Consider the following 20,854-nt stretch of genomic DNA (forward strand, 5'->3'; position numbering starts at 1 on the left):
TATGAGACATTATTCTCATAAGAGCAGACCACTAGACTAAAGAAACTTCTCAAAAATATTGGGCCGAAAATTAACTATATTATTTGAGGCCGCAAACCAATGCTTTATGGGCCTGTGCCATGAACCGGCTCTGCTGATCATCGCGTTTTGATTTTTGAAGCAAAATTTTTAAACAACTTTATTTTTTAACTGTTACAGTGAAAGACATAAAGCATTTACCGTTTTAGAATTGAATGTATGAAACTTTTAGAATTCAAAGTGATGTGTCGTCGATTTGACAAGTTCAAAGTTAGATTTTAGAATGCTAGTTTAGTTGGACGTTCTCCATCGATTACTTTTTTGTCATTAAATTAAAGCTCTACATGCACTATTTCAAATTTAAATCTATAACACAGACAACGATGTTACTACAAAAATGTTTGTATGAATAAGTTGGAAGAATCATTTTAAATCCGGCAAAGATTGCTCCTTATGCTTCTATTTTAACTTCAATAGAAAATGATTACATGATGATACTTTGATTAAATTCTAATTTTATTAGCAACTCTTTCTTCTAATTAGAGACGTATCTTATTCCTAGGACATTTATGTATGATGATCTATCTTTACGTATTTTTTACGAAAAGAATGGTTTAAGATTGAAGTAGAGTTAAATATTTTTATTTATTCTTTCAAAATATATATTTAAAAAAAAAAAAATCATATTTTCTTGTAGAAGATATTTTCATGTGATTTTGGCAATTTCCCCATAGGAAAAAGCGAAACTCTCTATAATTGATTTTTGTTGCTAAAGGCTTTTGATACTTAGAAAACTGAAACAAACAAAAAAAATCTCTTATCATCACCTCCAATGGAGAGCATTGGCAGCCATTGTTGCAGCTCTCCTTTCACCTTCATCACCAGAAACACATCATCACTTCCCAAACTCGTTAACTTCACTCGTAGAGTCAATCTCAGCCACCAATCTCACCGACTCAGAAACTCCTCTTCTCGTCTCACTTGCACTGCTACTTCTTCTTCCACCATGTAATGACTGACTCCTTCTTCTTCTTCAATTTGCTTTCTTTCGTCTGTTTAAGTTTTAAAAATCGAATTTTGATTTGACCCTAGAGAGGAACAACGGAAGAAGAAAGATGGGTCTGGTACGAAAGTGAAGTTGAATGTGAGGTTAGATTATCAAGTTAAGTTTGGTGAACATGTGGCTATGTTTGGATCAGCTAAAGAGATTGGTTCATGGAAAAAGAAATCGCCTTTGAATTGGACTGAGAATGGATGGGTTTGTGAGTTGGAACTTGACGGTGGTCAGGTTTTGGAGTATAAGTTTGTCATTGTTAAGGATGATGGTTCACTTTCATGGGAATCTGGTGATAATCGTGTCCTTAAGGTTCCTAATTCTGGGAATTTCTCTGTTGTTTGTCATTGGGATGCTACAAGAGAAACCCTTGATTTGCCTCAGGAGGTTGGTATTGATGATGGTGGTGGTGGCGACGAGAGGGATAATCATGATGTTGGTGATGAGAGAGTAATGGGGAGTGAAAATGGTGCGCAGCTTCAGAAGAGTACATTGGGTGGGCAATGGCAAGGTAAAGATGCGTCCTTTATGCGTTCTAATGATCATGGTAACAGAGAAGTTGGTAGAAATTGGGATACTACTGGTCTTGAGGGAACAGCTCTTAAGATGGTTGAAGGTGATCGTAACTCTAAGAACTGGTGGAGAAAGGTATCACTTTTGTACTTTTTTTTTGTTTCCTCTTACTTGTTTACCTTTGAAGATGGGGAAGAATGAAACATCTCTTATTGTTTAATGTGTTTATGTGTTCAAGCTTGAAATGGTACGCGAGGTTATAGTTGGGAGTGTTGAGAAGGAGGAACGATTGAAAGCGCTCATATACTCTTCAATTTATTTGAAGGTTACTCTTTTCTTTCATTAGCCTAAGTTATCTCTTCTCATATATCTGGGATTCACCTTGCTTACTCTTTTTTTTTTTGTCTGGCTTCTTATGCAGTGGATAAACACAGGTCAGATTCCTTGCTTTGAAGATGGAGGGCACCACCGTCCAAACCGGCATGCTGAGATTTCCAGACTTATATTCCGTGAGTTGGAGCAGATTTGCAGTAAGAAAGATGCTACGGCAGAGGTGACACATTCTTTCGTTTTCAAGTTCTTTGTTTTCACAGCCTTTCCTCTCAAATATTTCTAGTTGGTGTGTTCATAGTAGCTTCTCTAAGTTGGATATGCTTTAATTTGGTAGGAAGTGCTTGTTGCTCGGAAAATCCATCCGTGTTTACCTTCTTTCAAAGCAGAGTTTACTGCAGCTGTCCCTCTAACTCGAATTCGGGACATAGCCCATCGCAATGATATTCCTCATGATCTCAAGGTAATACTCTTTTTCACCTGCTTTTTCATTAGATCAGTTTTTTTTAATAGTATCCATATAACACATCTTTGTTCCAGCAAGAAATCAAGCATACCATACAAAATAAGCTTCACCGGAATGCGGGTCCAGAAGATCTAATTGCAACAGAAGCAATGCTTCAAAGAATTACTGAGACCCCAGGAAAATACAGTGGAGACTTCGTGGAGCAATTTAAAATATTCCATAATGAGCTTAAAGATTTCTTTAATGCTGGAAGGTACAATATTTCTGGAACCAAACCTATTCTTTTATCTGATTAACTTGCTAGATGATAGTCCCATGTACTGTAGGATTCAATAGCTCTTTTATCTTGTTGCAGCCTCACTGAACAACTTGATTCTATGAAAATTTCCATGGACGATAGAGGTCTTTCTGCGCTCAATTTGTTTTTTGAATGTAAAAAGGCAAGCTCTCACTTTTCTTTTACCTGTGATTCGGTGCTTTTTGCGGGAAATATGAAATATTTATTGGGTTTTCTTGCATGATCTTCTGAAGTGGTAGAATTATTAGCCACCATAAGATGCAGATCAAAGTAATAGACAACCCATCCTTGGTTTTGTTCTCTGTTCTAATAAAAGGAAAAAAAAATCAATCCCAAGGGCTAAGGGGGATGTACTTTTAGAAAAGCCACAAAAGGAGAAATGTTTGAGACATGCTGATATATATTTGTCCATACAATCACATCATTTGATAAATTGTGCATGTTATACACAATCTTTGCAATTTTTTTTTAATTGTACTCTCTTCATGAGACTGACTGCGAAATTCATATTTCCAGCGTCTTGACGCATCTGGAGAATCAAGCAATGTTTTGGAGTTGATTAAAACCATGCATTCTCTGGCTTCTCTAAGAGAAACAATTATAAAGGAACTTAATAGCGGCTTGCGAAATGATGCTCCTGATACTGCCATTGCAATGCGCCAGAAGGTGAGCTATTTTAAACAATCAAGCATTATCATGTACCAGTGTATATACTAATATAGTTTGCTCGTTTCATTAGTGGCGCCTTTGTGAGATCGGCCTAGAGGACTACTTTTTTGTTCTACTAAGCAGGTGTGCATAAGATTTTGATTGATTTTTGAAACTGAATTTGTTTTGGAAGTTATTTAAACTCCTCCATTTCTCTGTATCATGTCTCGTCAATGATTTGAGTAGATTCCTCAATGCTCTTGAAACTATGGGAGGAGCTGATCAACTGGCAAAAGATGTGGGATCAAGAAATGTTTCCTCATGGAATGATCCACTAGATGCTCTAGTGTTGGGTGTTCACCAAGTAGGTCTATCTGGTTGGAAGCAAGAAGAATGTTTAGCCATTGGAAATGAACTCCTAGCTTGGCGAGAGAGAGACCTACTTGAAAAAGAAGGTTATTTCCTTCTCTCACTTATGTCAACTCGTTCTGTTAACTCTGACGTGTAAGGCTTGTTTGTGGTTGTAAAGAATTGCATGCTATTATTATAAGCTGAAATGCTCTTTATTTTTTTTCCATGAAGGGGAAGAGGATGGAAAAAAAATTTGGGCCATGAGGCTGAAAGCAACTCTTGATCGAGCACGCAGATTAACAGCAGAATATTCTGATTTACTTCTTCAAATATTTCCTCCTAATGTGGAGGTACACATTATTCCATGCCTTACATTCTGAAGTTAGTGATGCAACTTCTGTTGTAGTTCAAATTCATTCGGCCACATTCTTTTCTTTCACCAGAAAAAGGACATATCGGACCAAATTATCATTCTTCTGCTAATCTAATTATAACGTTCTTTATCATTTTCAGATTTTAGGAAAAGCTCTAGGAATCCCGGAGAATAGTGTCAAGACTTATACAGAAGCAGAGATTCGTGCTGGGTAAGTTAGGCCTTTACTTCCTAGTACTTAGCATAAGCTGTACAAGCAATCAAATGAGAATGATTTCAAAAAAATTTCTTGCTTATTTTTCTAAAATTTCGTTCTCTTTCTAAATTTTTCTCTGACCATACATGTTGTTCTGTCTTACAGAATTATTTTCCAGATCTCAAAGCTCTGCACTGTTCTTCTAAAAGCTGTAAGAAATTCACTTGGTTCTGAGGGCTGGGATGTCGTTGTACCTGGATCGACTTCTGGAACACTAGTTCAGGTGTGTGGAGAAGGCAAATGAATACACATAACTGAGATTTTGAATTTACTACTTTGTGATACATTTTTCGTTTCTTAGAAGAAACTATCATTTGGTTTCAGTGCTATAGGAATTTACAATTTAATAGATGATGTTATGTGTGAACTTTTCATAAGTACGACTTTTTCAGATACTCGCGTATCACTCATAAGTCGTAACACAGGCTGGAGATGGAACAATTACTGTCTTTTTTGTTCCATATTGGGTGTTACTGCACAATTTTTAACTTACGGCTTCGATAAGAATTTGCATTTGTAAATATTTTTCTGGCTCTTGTGACTGCAGGTTGAGAGCATTGTGCCGGGATCTTTACCATCAACTGGTGGTGGTCCTATTATTCTCTTGGTCAACAAAGCTGATGGCGATGAAGAGGTTTTGACCTACATTCAACCTCACCGTGATTCATATCATTATACTAAAGATTACCCTATAACTTGCTTTTGACAGGTAAGTGCTGCTAATGGGAACATAGCCGGAGTCATGCTTCTGCAGGAACTGCCTCACTTGTCTCACCTTGGCGTTAGAGCGCGGCAGGCAATAACCTGTTTTACCCTTGTTTCCTCTGTGAATTTTTACTAAAGAAGTGCCGTGTTGAAAACTCTTCATTTCGCATAATATTCCACAGGAGAAAATTGTCTTTGTGACATGTGATGACGATGACAAGGTCGCTGATATCCGGCGACTTGTGGGAAAATTCGTGAGGTGATTTGTCCGGAGTTATCATTTTATTGATTTTTTCCAATCTCTCGCTAAACAAGAAAACTCATCTCTCTCCTTTATTGTTTTTTTCTAATATGAACCTTACAGGTTGGAAGCATCTCCAAGCTATGTGAATCTTATACTTTCAACTGAGGGTAAGAGTCGTACTTCCAAATCCAGTGCGAACAAAAAAACGGATAAGAACAGCTTATCTAAGAAAAAAACGGATAAGAAGAGCTTATCTACCGATGATGAAGAATCAAAGCCTGGTTCTTCATCTTCCAGTAGCCTCCTTTACTCTTCCAAGGTAATCTTTTGACATCTCTGCGATTCCGTACACTTGACATTCTGACTGCTTGCTGATAGATAACTTTGATCCATAGGATATCCCTAGTGGAGGAATCATAGCGCTTGCTGATGCAGATGTACCAACTTCTGGTTCAAAATCTGCTGCATGTGGTCTTCTTTCATCTTTAGCAGAAGCCTCTAGTAAAGGTAAAGTTTTCTTGATGTCTGAGGGGACAAAATTGACTGGGACCAAATCTTATGTCTTTCTTAATTACTGTCTGGTTTCTGATGAATATGCAGTGCACAGCGAACACGGAGTTCCAGCATCATTTAAGGTTCCAACTGGAGTTGTCATACCTTTTGGATCGATGGAATTAGCTTTAAAGCAAAGTAATTCGGAAGAAAAGTTTGCGTCTTTGCTAGAAAAGCTAGAAACCGCCAGACCTGAGGGCGGTGAGCTAGACGACATATGTGACCAGATCCATGAAGTGATGAAAACATTGCAAGTGCCTAAAGAAACAATCAACAGCATAAGCAAAGCATTTCCCAAAGATGCTCGTCTCATTGTGCGTTCAAGTGCTAACGTGGAGGACTTAGCCGGAATGTCAGCTGCAGGACTCTATGAATCAATCCCCAACGTGAGTCCCTCAGATCCTTTGGTGTTTTCGAATTCGGTTTGCCAAGTTTGGGCTTCTCTCTACACAAGAAGAGCTGTTCTAAGCCGTAGAGCTGCTGGTATCTCTCAAAGAGAAGCTTCAATGGCGGTTCTCGTTCAAGAAATGCTTTCGCCGGACTTATCATTTGTTTTGCACACAGTGAGTCCAGCTGATCCGGACAGTAACCTCGTGGAAGCAGAGATCGCTCCTGGTTTAGGTGAGACTTTAGCTTCAGGGACAAGAGGAACACCATGGAGACTCGCTTCGGGTAAGCTCGACGGGATTGTACAAACCTTAGCTTTTGCAAACTTCAGCGAAGAGCTTCTGGTTTCAGGAACAGGTCCTGCTGATGGTAAATATGTTCGGTTGACCGTCGACTATAGCAAGAAACGGTTAACTGTTGACTCGGTGTTTAGACAGCAGCTCGGTCAGAGACTCGGTTCGGTTGGTTTCTTCTTGGAAAGAAACTTTGGCTGTGCTCAAGACGTGGAAGGTTGTTTGGTTGGTGAAGATGTTTACATTGTTCAGTCAAGGCCACAACCTCTTTAGAATCTTTTATTTTCTATAAAGAGAATAATACAAAAAATGTCAGAAATAAAATCTGCATTTGCTTCATTACCATACGTGAAGTTATGTTGAATAATGATATATATAAACAATATTGTTAGTAAAGTTTGTGGAATTATAGTTATATTAAATTTATTAAATTAGAAGTCTTTATTTTGCGGGATCTTTGTCTGTTATGTAATTGGGTCTTGTTTGAGTGAAGTTTCTGTTCTGATGATTTGTTTGTCTGCCTTGGAATGTCCTAGAAAATATGTTTGGCGTCAGAATGTCCTGGAAAATGTCTTTGTGATGAGACGGACTCAGATGCTATAGGCTCTTAGCTCATTTTCTTTCATTGGTTGCCTGTCTCATTAAGATCTGCTACATTTGGAGTATGTGGCTCGCTAATTTGCCATAAAAAATGGTATCTCTTCCAGTTCGAGTATATCGACTTCTCGGGGATGGTTTGGAGCGTTTAAGATAATCTAGAACTCTATCAATTCTTTCAGCAGAGAGAAGAGCTATACAAAGGGTTTTTATTCGGTTCCTCTCCAAAGGACAAATAAGATAATTGGTATTCGTTCCCTTAGAGCATCTCCAAAGGGAGGTTCTCTCTAATTTTTTTGATGAGTTCTCATCTTTAATTTGATCAAAAATAATTCAAAATTGATTAAACAAGAGAGAAACGATTCTCTTAAGAGAGTTTTGAGATTTTGTGAGAGGCGGACACGTGTCAGTGGTTGATTGGAGGAAGCATTTTAACAAAAGAAAAAAAAAAAACTCTCAAAGGAAGTGATGAACAAACGATTTCGTGAGTTTTTGGATGAGTCGACGCCGATCTCGTGGTCGTGGACAGACGTTCAACCACCACCGCCGTTGTTTCTGTACCGGAGGTAGTCGAAATCGGAGAGGAGAAGAAGGGTTTAGATTCGATTCAGATTCAGCCGGCGAGAACATGGCACACTGGCGATTTCTCCGCGGGCTCTTCTCGCCGGCCGGGGATGAGCCTCCGTATGCCGGAAGGATGGCCACCGTGGCTGATTTCTGCTTGCGGCGATTCGATCAAAGACTTAACACCTCGCAGAGCCACCACATACGAAAAGCTCGAGAAGGTAACAAAACACTAATCATTCAATTTAAGTATAATCATTACAAGGTTTGGTATAATTAGGAAGTCTTTTGTTTTGTTTTTTGATTAGTTCTATGTTTGGTTTATTTGAATGATGTAATGTTTTTTATTCTTATAGATTGGGCAAGGAACTTATAGTAATGTGTACAAGGCGAAAAATTTATTGACTGGGAAGATTGTAGTTTTGAAGAAAGTTAGGTTTGATAATTTGGAAGCAGAGAGTGATTCATGGCTAGAGAGATTCTTGTGTTGCGACGGCTTAATCATCCTAATGTTTGGTTACTTTGCGGGTTTCCTGTAGTCTCTACCTTGTTTTTGAGTATATGGAGCATGATCTTTCTGGTCTTTCTGCTACTCAAGGTCTCAAGTTTGATCTTCCACAGGTATGATTCATGTTTTAATACCATAGACAATGGATTTTATCAATAGAAGATGGTTAAATAATATGGAATTTGTTATGAACAGATAAGGAAGAAGTTAATGTGTAATGTAGTAGATATGATTCTCGTGATTTTTCAACGTCCTTTATTTAGTGCCATTCATTGGATTTGGTTCTTTTATTATCTCTGCATATTGTGATATCTTTACTTAATGTTGAGTGATTAAAAAGTAGATTAGTATAGAATGTACATGTTGAATAAAAAATGAGGTGTAAAATGTAAACATGTTATCTTCAAGCTGTTGGATCTTTCTGTGTTGGTTTAGTGATATTTTGGTGGTTCTTTATTAGAGAAGGTAGTAGGAAAAAGAAAGGTTATGGTGATGGAGATTGGATTTGTACCAACGTACGAGGATAAAGATGGAGATTGGATGTTGGTTGGTGATGTTCCATGGGACATGTTCTCTTCTTCCTGTAAAAGACTCGGAATCATGAAAGGATGCTCCTGCTCTAGACTCTTCCTTATGATCTACAGAAGATGAGAAGCTTTTGTTTAAAGGAGATGATGACTATGATCGATGATCTCCTTTTTTGTATAATACGGACATATACAATTTATAAATGTTCTTTTTATAAATCGTCTCTAGTGATGTTCTTTTTGTTTTTGTATTTAGATTTGAAGCAGTTTGATGTAAAGATACATGAGGTTTTTGGTATAATACGGACATATACAATCTGTAAATGTACGTATTAAGTAGCAATGTTCTATAAGATCAGTTTCTATTCTTGATCATGAACATTGTATTTTAAATTTCTGAAACTTATACACATTTGTTTAACCAAAGATATTAAACTTATCGAAGTATGCCTACAAATCTTGGGAATATAATGGCATTCGAAATTGAGTTCGTCATCGAGATATGCATCAACAATTGAAAGCTGATTTGGTTGAACATATATGGCAAAACTTTCGCAACAATCAACAGTACAACTAATCGTTATTCCGGTTTTGTTTTTGCACATTTTTTTTAATGTTTTAAAATAATGAATGTTTAATATTTTTATGACTTGCAATAATTATTAAGTTTTATAAAATAAAATATTTAATAATTTTATTTTTTAGGAGAACCCCACTTGAGAACCTACCATTGGACTATGAAAAACTAAAAAAAAAGAAAAAGTTCTCATCTCATATTTTCACAAAATTTATATTAAAAAATTGGAGAGAGTCTCATGCTTGAGAGCTTCCCATTGGAGATACTCTTAGCCAGTCTTTTTCTTTTTTTAATTTTAGTATTGTTTTCTAGTTAATTCGTTCATTGGAAGTTCTTTTACCTTGGTTGTTTGTATGCTTTCCTCTTTTGGGTTCTTTTCTACAGAGATATCATTATTTTTCGCCGGATTATGTTATCGGGATATTAACTATTTCAGTCGGTCATTGTATCCTTCTATGTTTCATTACTAATATTCAAATGAAAAATTTATAGAAAATTTTTAATATCTAATATACTGAGAGATATTTTTGTAGATAAATAATATGTAAAGATTTCACCAAATCCTTCGGATTGAAGAAAAGCTTAACCAAATTGTTTGAGTAAAAATGATGGTTCGGTTTGGGTTTGAGTCGGCCTGAATGCTCGCCCCAAATTTCAGTTTTATTAACCTAAATATAATATATAAATTTAAAAACAAAAATAATAGATAATCTATATAATATATACTCAGAGATATCTTTGGAGAGGAATAATATTTACAAGATTTTTTGTCATATCATTGTGTCACTTTTGTTTTATAAAATAAATTTCGAATCTACGACATAAATATTGATAAATCTTTTTCTTGTCAAAATGATATTGATAAATCTTAGAACTTTGAAAACAAAAAAAATGACAGATTTTCTTTTTTCCTATTAGTAAATTACAGTTGATTCAACAAATCAACTTACAAAACTGAATTACATAATAATCTAAATATTTCTTGCTAAATATAATCAGTTTTATAGTTATAGTTATAATCATTTTTTTTTTGAACACCATAGTTAAAATTATAATCATATATGATTAATTATTTGCTATATTCAAGTCTTTTTTTTTTGTTAAAGTATATATTCATGCCACCAAAAGAAAAAAAAGAGTATATTCATGTTTGTTTCTCACATCGTGTTTTTGGCTAATTAAAATCTCAAGAGATCAAACATTGATTGAACTAAATCTTAAACCCTAAATATTTATGATAAGTGAAAAGGATATAAAATCATCTTAGAGAAAGCAACGGCTGAGATTTATTACTGAAAATAGAAAAGTTAAATAAAACCACTAGATCTCCTCCGAATCCAAAAACACAATCTAAGTGATACTGTCTTTACGTTCCATAAATTGTTGATTCTTTCTCAATGTTTTTCTCCTTTATATATATATATAGTCTGCAATATTTATGAGTTTCATCAACCAAATTTTACTAGAATTTTTATAACATTCTCACAAAGACAAGAGAGAAAAAAAAGATGACGAGAGATCAAATAGCTGAAGAACTTCCAAATTTGGCAGAGTCGAAGTTAACAGCTTTGGTCGTCGATGACAGTTTCGTAAACCAAACCATACATCAGAAACTTTTGAATCGTCTAGGGATTGAAAACGACGTCGTTACAAACGGAAAAGAAGCCGTCGACGTTTATTGTTCCGGCAGAAACTATGATCTTATTCTTATGGACATGGACATGCCAATCATGAACGGTATTCAGGTAACTAATTCATTATATTTTTACTCATTAAATTCTTCGTTACTTGATATTAAAGTTTAAAAATTGAATTGGACACTAAATTTGGTTACCACCTATATAAGAAGAATTATTTCTAGAGAGCAATATTTTTTCTTTTAATTTGTCAAAACATTATAAAATCTTACCATGGTTGTCTTTATGTTAGTTTCGTTTTCATCTTATTTTTATTTGAGAATTCTTCCATCTTAAACTATTTGTAGCCTTGTAGGTAATATAAAAGGTTTTCATTAAAGGTATAATTTGATTTGTCAAAATAATTTTTAGAGATTATAGACTCCAATATATATTATGTATATTTTTTAAACAATGAATATACTAAAAACCGGTCCTGGATTGTTATTTTTCATGAACCTATGAAACATATGTGGCTGAAAAATCAAAAGATTTCATATGGTCTAAGTTAGTAACTGATGAAGTTGTGTTCAATGTTTCTTTCATCACTCTTTAAGAGAGTCATGCTTTCACTATAATTCTAATGGAAGAAAAAAGGATTAGCCTACAGAAAATTAAGATATTATCGATTAATTAGTAGTTTTATCTAACTTTATTTTTAAAGGGATAATTGATATTATACCCAAATAACTGATTGGGTTTTTTGATTGAATATTGAAATATAGGCAACAAAGAGACTAAGGGAGATGGGGATAGAGAGCAAGATAGCAGGAGTAACAACTCGAGCTAACGAAGGAGAAAAGAAAGAGTTTATGGAAGCTGGCCTTAATGATTTTCAAGAGAAACCTCTTACCATCTCTAAGCTTCTCTCTATTCTTCATAAACTTGATTTTTATGTCCAAACCTAATTAATCTCCATTAATTCTTAATGATTTCTTAAACTTATTTCACTACTATTCTGCTATAACATAATTATAATCTTTGTATTTTTATACTTCAAATAGTAATACCAATACCTATTCCATAATTAATAATTTTTTTGAAATTTAGATTATGATTCAGAATTAGGTCAGGTTCATGAGTATTTATCACGATATCACCTTTGCCATTTTAAAAATGTTAACCAATCGGATGCTAGCGAAATGATAAACGCTTCATGGAAATCAGCTATATGTGTCACACTATCACGTGAAAAAGCTAGCGTATGGTTAAATCCGAAGTATCTTGGCTTATGAAAAAGTGTGACACTTAAAAGTTACAACCAAAACTTATTTATGAAATATATATACGTACGCAAGGCCCATGTGTTAGGGTTATTGGCGTTTAGGCCAAGATCTAACATTATAATTCGAGTGTTTTTGGGTATTTAAAGTTATAGGAAGTGATGGTAAAATTAAAGTTCCAGGATGGCGTCTTGTGCTAACATTTTGCGTTCGGAATACATTTTATTTATCAATTTACACTTCTCTATTTTTAACTTTATTGTCAAAATTATATATTTATGTTTGCATCTATAAATTTGATTAAGATCTTGGCTAGTCCGAGGTTTCTACTTTTTTAAATATTGAAGTCGACTCTACCTATGGGAGATAATATTTAATTTTACCTAGGCTGTTTTAAAGGGTAAGTAACATAGGTATTTGTTATAGGTCCAAAGAATCAATTTCAAAAACAATGTTAAAGTAAAAGATCTAATTTAAAAAATTATTTTTGATTGGTTTCCCTAAGGGTCTTTCCAAAAATTGTGATGGCCCTGCTGCACCACGGTCCACGGTTAGGGAGTCTTTGGATGAATAGTTGTTGACGTTCAAATTAGAAACTTAAACCACACAATTGGCCAGAAAAAATAACGTGCAAGGAGTTTTAGGAGCAAGACTCATGGACCGGGTTGAGATTCGATCCACAATATGTTTTGCAATTTTGAGCTAATAATATTTAAAAAAAAAGAAGGAAAGATGGTGTCGAGGGGGTGGGGCGGTTGAATGCATCTAGCAGAACATGAGGGATAGAAGTTGAGTAAACGAGTGTTCATACATAGAATCAAACATTCTACTAAAACATATTTTTCTATCGGGTTAATTTTCATATATATTTTTAATGTGTGGAGCAAATAAATTTATACCGGATTAAGTGATTTTGGTTACTAAACATGGTTATCAAGCTTGATTCGAGCTGAATTGTGAACTTAGTAGGTGATAACTAATAATGATTTTTCCTAACACAGTCAAAAAACTATCTGGAAACGATATGATGGTGTCCAAATAGGGCGGAACCACATTAATGCAACCGTATCACCATATCAAATGGTCATACTCTTAAAAACTGCATGTCCATAGCACTAGGCCTGGAATATTTTAGAAATTTGGAAAATAATTTATTTAAATGCATACGGGTCCCGCAAATTCAAACGGATGCGGACATAGTAGTATATACTCTCGTAGATTTTGCGGGACAGATTTTCTGCGGGTCAAATTTTTTGAAATCCATTGCTAGACGGATCTAGCTAGACAAGTTTGACCCGCTTGACCGTTCTACACCATGTTCAAAAAATCGCTAGGCGCTAGTTGGGCGGCCGGGCACCGCCTAGCGCCTAGACGGAAAATCGGGGATTAGTTTTTGATCATTATATAGTGTTATTTTTATAATAATTTTATAGTGTTATGAATTTATTATACAAATAGGCAATTGATAACATGTTTGCAAAATTTATAAAACAAAAACCATGAAAAAAGTTTAAAACATCTATCATCAATTTTGCGAATTTAATTTCACATCAAATTGACATTCATCCTAATTATATATATTCAAAATACATATATGTATCAAATATAATATATGTACATTTGACTAATATCATCTATTATTAATATGAAAACAGTTTGTTAGTTTAAAAAACTTATTTGAAACTTAAATATATGGACGAAAAAGAACAAAGTATCAGATTTGAACGGTCACTAATAATAACTAAATGACATCCACGTTAAAAAAAAAATATGAACCTAAATATAGTGACCACCAATAAATAGATTTTGGTGGAAAAAAAAATAAAGAACTTAAATATATTCAAATTATTAATTTGACTACTGAATTGATTTCACTTGCCAGTTGCCACGTTATGTGAAAGTAGTATCTCTACAAAACTCAAAATCACAAAGTCCCACATCGGTAATAGTAGGAAGGAAGCATGGAATCGACTTCTTATAAATGACCCTACTAATTGTTTCTATTTGTCATAGTATAGCTCGTGTGGGCTTATGTAGGCCCAATCAATTTTTGAGTTTTGGTCAAAATTCAGTATAAAATTTTATAATAAATCGGTGACTTTTAACCGATTTTCAACGTTTAATTATTAAACGGCCGCAAAATCGGTTTACCGATTAAATAGTCCGATTTGATTAAAATTGCGGCGGTTGACTGCCGATCACCGACTAGGCGGCTGCCTAGGCGGCTAGGCGCCCGATTTTTTGAACAGGGGTTCTACATAATACCATCCATTGATTAGATCAAACAATCCATCCCAAAATTAACAGTCTTGTTCCTATAACATAACCACTAGGATCGGACCCGCGGTCCACCGCGGGAGAATATTGGTTTACATACGTTGCGTTTAATATTGTGTGTGTTTTTTAGTAGAACGAATCATGTAGTATACTTATAAACTAGCTTAGAGCCCGCGGTACCACCGCGGGGGAAGATTTTTTGTTACGTTTGTTTGTGATTTGATTTTTTAACATTGTTTGTTGTGTATTGTCGTTATTGGAATGTGAATGTAGTGTAGACGAATTTAAATTACATATATATAAGACATAGTTATTTGTGTTAGATAGTTGTTATAATAGGGCCCAATATGAAGCTCATCGTTTGATTGGATATTAATGGAACTGGGCTTAGATATTATCAAATAATAAGGTTGCAGTATGAAATGTGTTTGTTGAAAGAGTCAAATACGTGTACAAACAACCGGAAAAAAAAAAAAAAAATTCTGAAACGAAGAAGACGATATCTTCTTCTGCAATGAAATCTAACTATCCTACAGACCCATCATCAGTGAAAATAAATCTAACGAATAAAGTCGATTATTTATTATAATAGATAATCGCGGTTATTAATGATGATTAAAGAAAAATAAAAAGAAAAGACTGATTTAAAGTTTTTGAAAGAGCTAATAAATGGAAAACAACAGAGTAATGGAAATAAATCTTCATTTAGGCGCAAAGATCTTCTTCCCATGGAGAGTTTTGGTGATTGATAAATCGTCTGCTATCACACGATTGACTTTGAAAGTATCCAATCCTTCAAATATATTTTCTTGTTCAACAGAAACAGAGAATATGAATGTTTGACCAATCAATTTTTGGATACGATCAGGAATTGTTGTGTAGGCAGTACTCTGTAAAAACAAAACATAATTCGTTTAAACTTATAGGACTAAAAGTATAATGCTTAATAAAAAGAATGTATAATGAGTACCTCGTTAAAAGGAGCAGGTAGTAAAGCTGATGCCGGCAGGTTGACCATGAAAAACGCAGGATTATCGAAGCAAATCAATTTGGTTTCGCCAGAGTTGTCATTAACGTTGAGATGAAGTTTATACCTGTTAAATAATTGTCGCATTAGACTAACTATGTTGGAAAAACATATATCTCAATACTAATTAAAGAACCACCTTGCCATGACATTAGTGACATTAGAATTGCAGTAGCCACACCAAAAGATTTGTTCAAGACCAGAACTGGACTTATTTGTGGAACTACCAGTGGTACCAACTTGTTTTATCTTTTTATTACATGTCAAGCAGCATAAATATGACCATCCCCAATCTTTATCTATGCCATAAATCTGACACTGAAGATTCACTTGGCCAACCTTAAAAACAAAATAAGTACTGATTATATACAAAATACAAAATAATGTAGTATGGTATTGAAATGGTCATATTAGAACTAACCTTAGTGGAAGCAATGAGTTGTGCAATAGTTGTTATTGGGATGGAACGTTCGTCATGTAGAACTATATCGTAATAGTGTTTGCTTGTGGTCAACCTGGAAAATTATACACGAATATTCTGCCTTTAAATTGATGTATTGCATGAATTGAACTCCAACAAATGTGTTTGATAGGTTTTCATAAAATGTGTTTGAGTTGTGATTGAGAGATGATTTGATCCTATATTTATATTGGTTACGCATAGATTAAGAATAATAGGGTTTTCGAAATTTGTTATGGGAATTTATAATTGTTACCGTGATTTCCGATTGTGTTTTGTTTGAAAAATCTTTAAAAAGGAATTTAAATCTCATAATAATATATGTTCTTAGCAATAGCAGTAAGATTTTGATATATGGTGGGCGAGATTTGCTGGATATTTGGAAGTATAAAAGCTAAATAAGATTTTGAAGATACGTTTTGCATTTAAATCTCATCATAATATATGTTTTTAGCAATAGCAGTAATTATCGTAACAATTATTTCTATGATTCGAATACAAAATAAAGTATGTAATATATTGTGGGCAAGATTTGAGGAATTTTTAGACGTATTTGAGGAAGGTTTGACAAATTAATGAATTAATGAATAAAATTTGATCTCGAGGATAATCCAGAAGATCATATTTAACTTGGTCGCCAATTTTTCGGAAATCAATTTACTATTTTGTAATTATACCGCAACGATGTTAGATTTTAATTTAGGAAGATCCGATTAGCTAAATTCCGGGTTATTTTTTTTTTTAAACCCGACCCAAGTACATTTGTACTTCTCTTTTAATAGTATAGAGATATTCATAATAACGAATTGTAGAGAAAATATAAAATTGTTTATAAATATACCTATCGTATTAATTATGATTTACAAAATAGAATTTTGTGTTTTAAAATTCTAAAATTAGACGATTCATGGGAATTAGAGCAGTCAAAATAGGTCAAAAACTGCGGGTCGAGCCCACATCATCTCACTATGGGGCAGATTTGGGAAAATATATTAAACCCGCAAATAAGCGGGCCACATGGATTAATTCGCAGTGGGTCATAAGTTTAATCGGTTTTCATCCGCGGGTTGGCGGATCAGCCCGCATATTAGTATTTATTGATAAAATTATAATTTATTCAACATGTGGTAATTTAAACAAACTTTTAATAGTATTTTTATTTATTTATTTATTTTAGTAGTATTTTAAATTTTGGTTACTTTAAAATTATTTAAACAAAATCCATGGACAATCCCGCAAATCTGCATACATTCGTGGGACGGGTTTGTATTTCATATATGCTACCCGCGGGTCGTGCGGACCGACTAACACAAGTGAAAATATTTTTTGTCTATCGTAAAACGGACTCAACGGGACGAATCAACTCGCTTTGACAGTTCTAATGGGAATATTATTTAGTCATACAACAAAATGAAGTTTAGACATAGTAATAATAAAATATGTATCTTATTTGTTAGATGAGAGATTGAAAGATGAAGTATAATGATTAAAAATTAATTATTATTTTTCATGATTCACAAAATTTAATAAATACTTATCATCTTGTTGAATAATTCTAAAATCATATTCAAAAAATCTTTATAAATTGAAAATTAAACTTCTTTGGTAAGCTATAGGTATGAAAATATCATAATTTCGATTTAATCAAATTAAATTAAAATTAGTTACATGGATTTCATATCTATTTAATTTACACGACCAAAATAAAAATATCTATTTAATTTACACGACCAAAATAAAAATATCAATTTAATTTATAAAACAGATGGGTTATTTGTGATAAATTTTCTAGAAATCTTTAGAAGCAAATAAAATATCTTTCAATTAATGATAATTGGCTAAAATGAGCGAAATTAATGACAAAAGCATTGATTGTTATGGAATTAGTCCCAAATATATATGAACAAATTTATTATACGTAATTAATGTATAATATTGTTCGGAATATGCTTTTATTATTAGTTACCATAAGTACAATCAGATTTTATTTTATTTCCATAAATATTTGATTTTATTTCGATTTTTCATTATTAATTCGAATTTATATTCTAAAAAAATTTCAAAGATCCAATTTCAGAATTTCGGGTCAATTTTCTGATTTTAACCCGACCCATTTTCATTTCTACTTCTCTTTTAATAGTATAGAGATTAGTTTTTGTAATATGCCCCATTTTCTATATAACGTCCTGACCGGTCCGCTACGTCTGGGAGGTTTTAAAGACTTGTTTACCGGTCCTACAAATCACCACATGATCTTTCTCTGTGTTTTGTCATCACTCACACAGTTCCGACAATCACTTCCCGGAAGGTCACCCATCCTGAAACTACTCCAGCCCAAGCAAGCTTAACTGTGGAGTTCTCTCAGGATGGTTGACCGAAAATATAAGTGCACTTTGGTGACATAGGTGGCCAAATCAATTCTTTTAAACCTTTCCGCATGCACCACCATATTTCTGAAACCGGGGTGTTACAATTCACCCCCTCTAACAGATCGCAACGTCCTCGTTGCGCACCAAGACCGTCACCCCCTACGGTGTGAGCCCTCTTGACTCCACACTCGTCTGGGTTCGGCTCTGATACCACTTGTAACGCCCCGATCGTCCCTACCAGTGGGCTCCACGTCCTCTCTCGGCCCGTGAGTCCACCTCTGTCCGACGGCCGGTCCGCTACGTCCAGGAGGCTTTAAAGACTTGTTTACCGACCCTACAAATCACCACATGATCTTTCCCTGGGTTTTGTCCTCACTCACACAGTTCCGACAATCACTTCCCGGAAGGTCACCCATCCTGAAACTACTCCAACCCAAGCACGCTTAACTGTGGAGTTCTCTCAGGACGGTTGACCGAAAAGATAAGTGCACTTTGGTGACATATGTAGCCAAATCAATTCTTTTAAACCTTTCCGCATGCACCACCATATTCCTAAAACCAGGGTGTTACAAACTAAAAGCTTATTTATTCATTGGCATCACTAAAATTATCTAATATGTTGATAAAGTATATATTTTCTATTACAATTTCAGTCACTGCGAGATTTCTTTTTGTTTGGGATCAATCTATACTAGTATTTTTGCAGTCAATTTTGAGTCGGGTGGGTAAAATTGTTTTCGAATACTTTGGATATCCGACCCGTTTACAAATTTTGGTCATAAAAAGTTTGTTGGATCTGGTTATATTTAACCCAACTCATACACCGGATATTCTATATTTAATAATTTAGATATTTAAAAGATCTGATTAAGATTTAGAATTATGATTCTCCTATCATCTTTGTTTGATTTGTTTTTAACTGTTTTAAATCATCATATAATACATAAAATAAAAAAAATTAATTATTTTTCTGCATATACTGTGATTCAAATTTTTTAAAAAGGACATATATTATCCAATTGACCAAAATATGTGTTTAACATTCTACATCGATTAAAATATTTAGACAATGATTACAATCATATCATAAATAAGATCAACATTAATAAAATAAAGAGAAATTATTAAATATGCCCCTTTTTTAATACCCCTTTTCAAAAATGCCCACTTTGAGAGTCTATTTTTAAGTTTGCCCTCTTTTAATTTTTAATGACCATTTTACCCTTATTTGAAACAAAATTAGGTCCACAAAATACAAAATATTTTTTGGCGGGAAAAGTGATTCCGCAATTTTCCCGCCAAAACACTTGTAAAAACTTGTAAAACCTTTAAAATACCTTGTAAAATTTTCCCGTAAAAATTTTTCTCGCCAAAAAATTTTTTTTGCGGGAAAAGTGATTCCGCAATTTTTTTGGCGGAAAAAATTTACAAGGTATTTTAAAGGTTTTACAGAGTATTTTACAAGTGTTTTGTAAGGTTTTACAATGTATTTTAAAAGGTTTTACAAGGTACTTATAAGGTTTTATAAAGTATTTATAACTTGTAAAACCTTATAACTTGTAAAACCTTATAAAATAGCTTGTGAAAGGTTATAATATCTTATAAAAACCTTATAAATACGTTGTAAAACCTTTTAAAATACATTGTAAAACCTTATAAATACCCTGTAAAAAACCTTTAAAATACTTTGTAAATTTTTCCCGCCAAAAATTTTCCCGCCAAAAATTTAAAGCCAGAAAAATTACGGAATCACTTTTCCCGCAAAAAAATTTTTTTGTCGGGAAAAATATTTACGGAAAAATTTTACAAGGTATTTTAAAGGTTTTACAAGTTTTTACAAAATCACATTTGTAATTTTGATGTGTGCACATTCTCAGGTTTTCCTTATATATTTGTGATATCTTTTATTAAAAGAAGGGTAATTTAGTCATTTTGTACATAAAAATGGATATTTTTAAAAATGGACAGCCAAAGTGGGTATTTTTGAAAAGGGGTATTGAAAAAGGGCATTTTTGTGAGTCTCCCTAAAATAAATTAGTTTTTTAGCGGGACGTGTTTTTGAATCAACAATAATAAAAAAATTAAGAGAAATTGTTAAAAATACCTTTTTTTCAATACCCCTTTTAAAAAATGCCCCCTTTGAGAGTCCATTTTTAAGTTTGCCCTCTTTTAGTTTTTAATGACCATTTTACCCTTATTTGAAATAATATTAGGTCCACAAAATACAAAATATTTTTTGGCAGGAAAAGTGATCCCGCAATTTTCCCGCCAAAACACTTGTAAAAAACCTTTAAAATACCTTGTAAAATTTTCCCGTAAAAATTTTTCCCGCCAAAAAATTTTCCCGCCAAAAAATTTTTTTTGCGGGAAAAGTGATTCCGCAATTTTTTTGGCGGAAAAATTTTTGGCGGGAAAAATTTACAAGGTATTTTAAAGGTTTTACGAAGTATTTACAAGTGTTTTGTAAGGTTTTACAATGTATTTTAAAAGGGTTTTACAAGGTACTTATAAAGTTTTATAAGGAATTTATAACTGTAAAAAACTGTAAAACCTAAAAAAAC

The 20,854-nt window shown here is 33.7% G+C and overlaps 3 protein-coding genes across 6 annotated transcripts; all 3 read left to right on the forward strand.

Moving 5' to 3' along the window:
• Positions 1-749: 749 nt before the first annotated feature.
• LOC9310378 (phosphoglucan, water dikinase, chloroplastic) lies at positions 750-6,919 on the forward strand. Its single transcript, XM_021021122.1, has 19 exons — positions 750-1,026; positions 1,111-1,720; positions 1,824-1,910; positions 2,007-2,138; positions 2,253-2,378; positions 2,456-2,634; positions 2,737-2,821; positions 3,196-3,345; positions 3,419-3,471; positions 3,574-3,782; positions 3,910-4,028; positions 4,192-4,262; positions 4,413-4,530; positions 4,855-4,941; positions 5,017-5,103; positions 5,195-5,271; positions 5,377-5,575; positions 5,652-5,763; positions 5,857-6,919. The coding sequence occupies exons 1-19, from the start codon at positions 851-853 to the stop codon at positions 6,759-6,761; spliced, it is 3,582 nt and encodes a 1,193-aa protein (XP_020876781.1). The 5' UTR covers positions 750-850; the 3' UTR covers positions 6,762-6,919.
• A 613-nt stretch (positions 6,920-7,532) lies between these two features.
• On the forward strand, positions 7,533-9,059 carry LOC9308282. 4 transcript variants are annotated; one of them, XM_021021125.1, is made up of 3 exons: positions 7,533-7,870; positions 8,189-8,270; positions 8,623-9,059. In XM_021021125.1, the coding sequence occupies exons 1-3, from the start codon at positions 7,582-7,584 to the stop codon at positions 8,624-8,626; spliced, it is 375 nt and encodes a 124-aa protein (XP_020876784.1). In that variant the 5' UTR covers positions 7,533-7,581; the 3' UTR covers positions 8,627-9,059. The 4 variants fall into 4 exon arrangements, 2 of the variants coding, with proteins under 2 accessions (XP_020876784.1, XP_020876783.1); XM_021021124.1 differs by having other exon boundaries at positions 7,537-7,870; positions 8,618-9,059; XR_002331073.1 differs by having other exon boundaries at positions 7,542-7,870; positions 8,006-8,270; positions 8,618-9,059.
• A 1,535-nt stretch (positions 9,060-10,594) lies between these two features.
• LOC9308283 (two-component response regulator ARR22) lies at positions 10,595-11,964 on the forward strand. The gene is made up of 2 exons (XM_002872168.2): positions 10,595-11,006; positions 11,663-11,964. Exons 1-2 carry the CDS (start codon positions 10,770-10,772, stop codon positions 11,843-11,845), a joined length of 420 nt encoding a protein of 139 aa, XP_002872214.1. The 5' UTR covers positions 10,595-10,769; the 3' UTR covers positions 11,846-11,964.
• Positions 11,965-20,854: the final 8,890 nt, after the last annotated feature.

This window comes from Arabidopsis lyrata (assembly GCF_000004255.2).
Source record: "Arabidopsis lyrata subsp. lyrata unplaced genomic scaffold ARALYscaffold_6, whole genome shotgun sequence".
In the NCBI taxonomy this organism is placed as follows: Eukaryota; Viridiplantae; Streptophyta; class Magnoliopsida; order Brassicales; family Brassicaceae; genus Arabidopsis; species Arabidopsis lyrata.

Excerpts from the sequence above, each read along its gene's own strand:
- LOC9308282 (XM_021021124.1), top strand. The coding sequence starts at position 7,582 with ATGAGTCGACGCCGATCTCGTGGTCGTGGACAGACGTTCAACCACCAC. Across the intron at positions 7,871-8,188 it reads CATACGAAAAGCTCGAGAAG|TCTCTACCTTGTTTTTGAGT; the intron begins GTAACAAAACAC and ends GGTTTCCTGTAG. Across the intron at positions 8,271-8,617 it reads TCAAGTTTGATCTTCCACAG|AGAAGGTAGTAGGAAAAAGA; the intron begins GTATGATTCATG and ends GTTCTTTATTAG.
- LOC9308283 (XM_002872168.2), top strand. The coding sequence starts at position 10,770 with ATGACGAGAGATCAAATAGCTGAAGAACTTCCAAATTTGGCAGAGTCG. Across the intron at positions 11,007-11,662 it reads CAATCATGAACGGTATTCAG|GCAACAAAGAGACTAAGGGA; the intron begins GTAACTAATTCA and ends ATTGAAATATAG.
- LOC9310378 (XM_021021122.1), top strand. The coding sequence starts at position 851 with ATGGAGAGCATTGGCAGCCATTGTTGCAGCTCTCCTTTCACCTTCATC. Across the intron at positions 1,721-1,823 it reads CTAAGAACTGGTGGAGAAAG|CTTGAAATGGTACGCGAGGT; the intron begins GTATCACTTTTG and ends TATGTGTTCAAG. Across the intron at positions 2,379-2,455 it reads ATATTCCTCATGATCTCAAG|CAAGAAATCAAGCATACCAT; the intron begins GTAATACTCTTT and ends TCTTTGTTCCAG.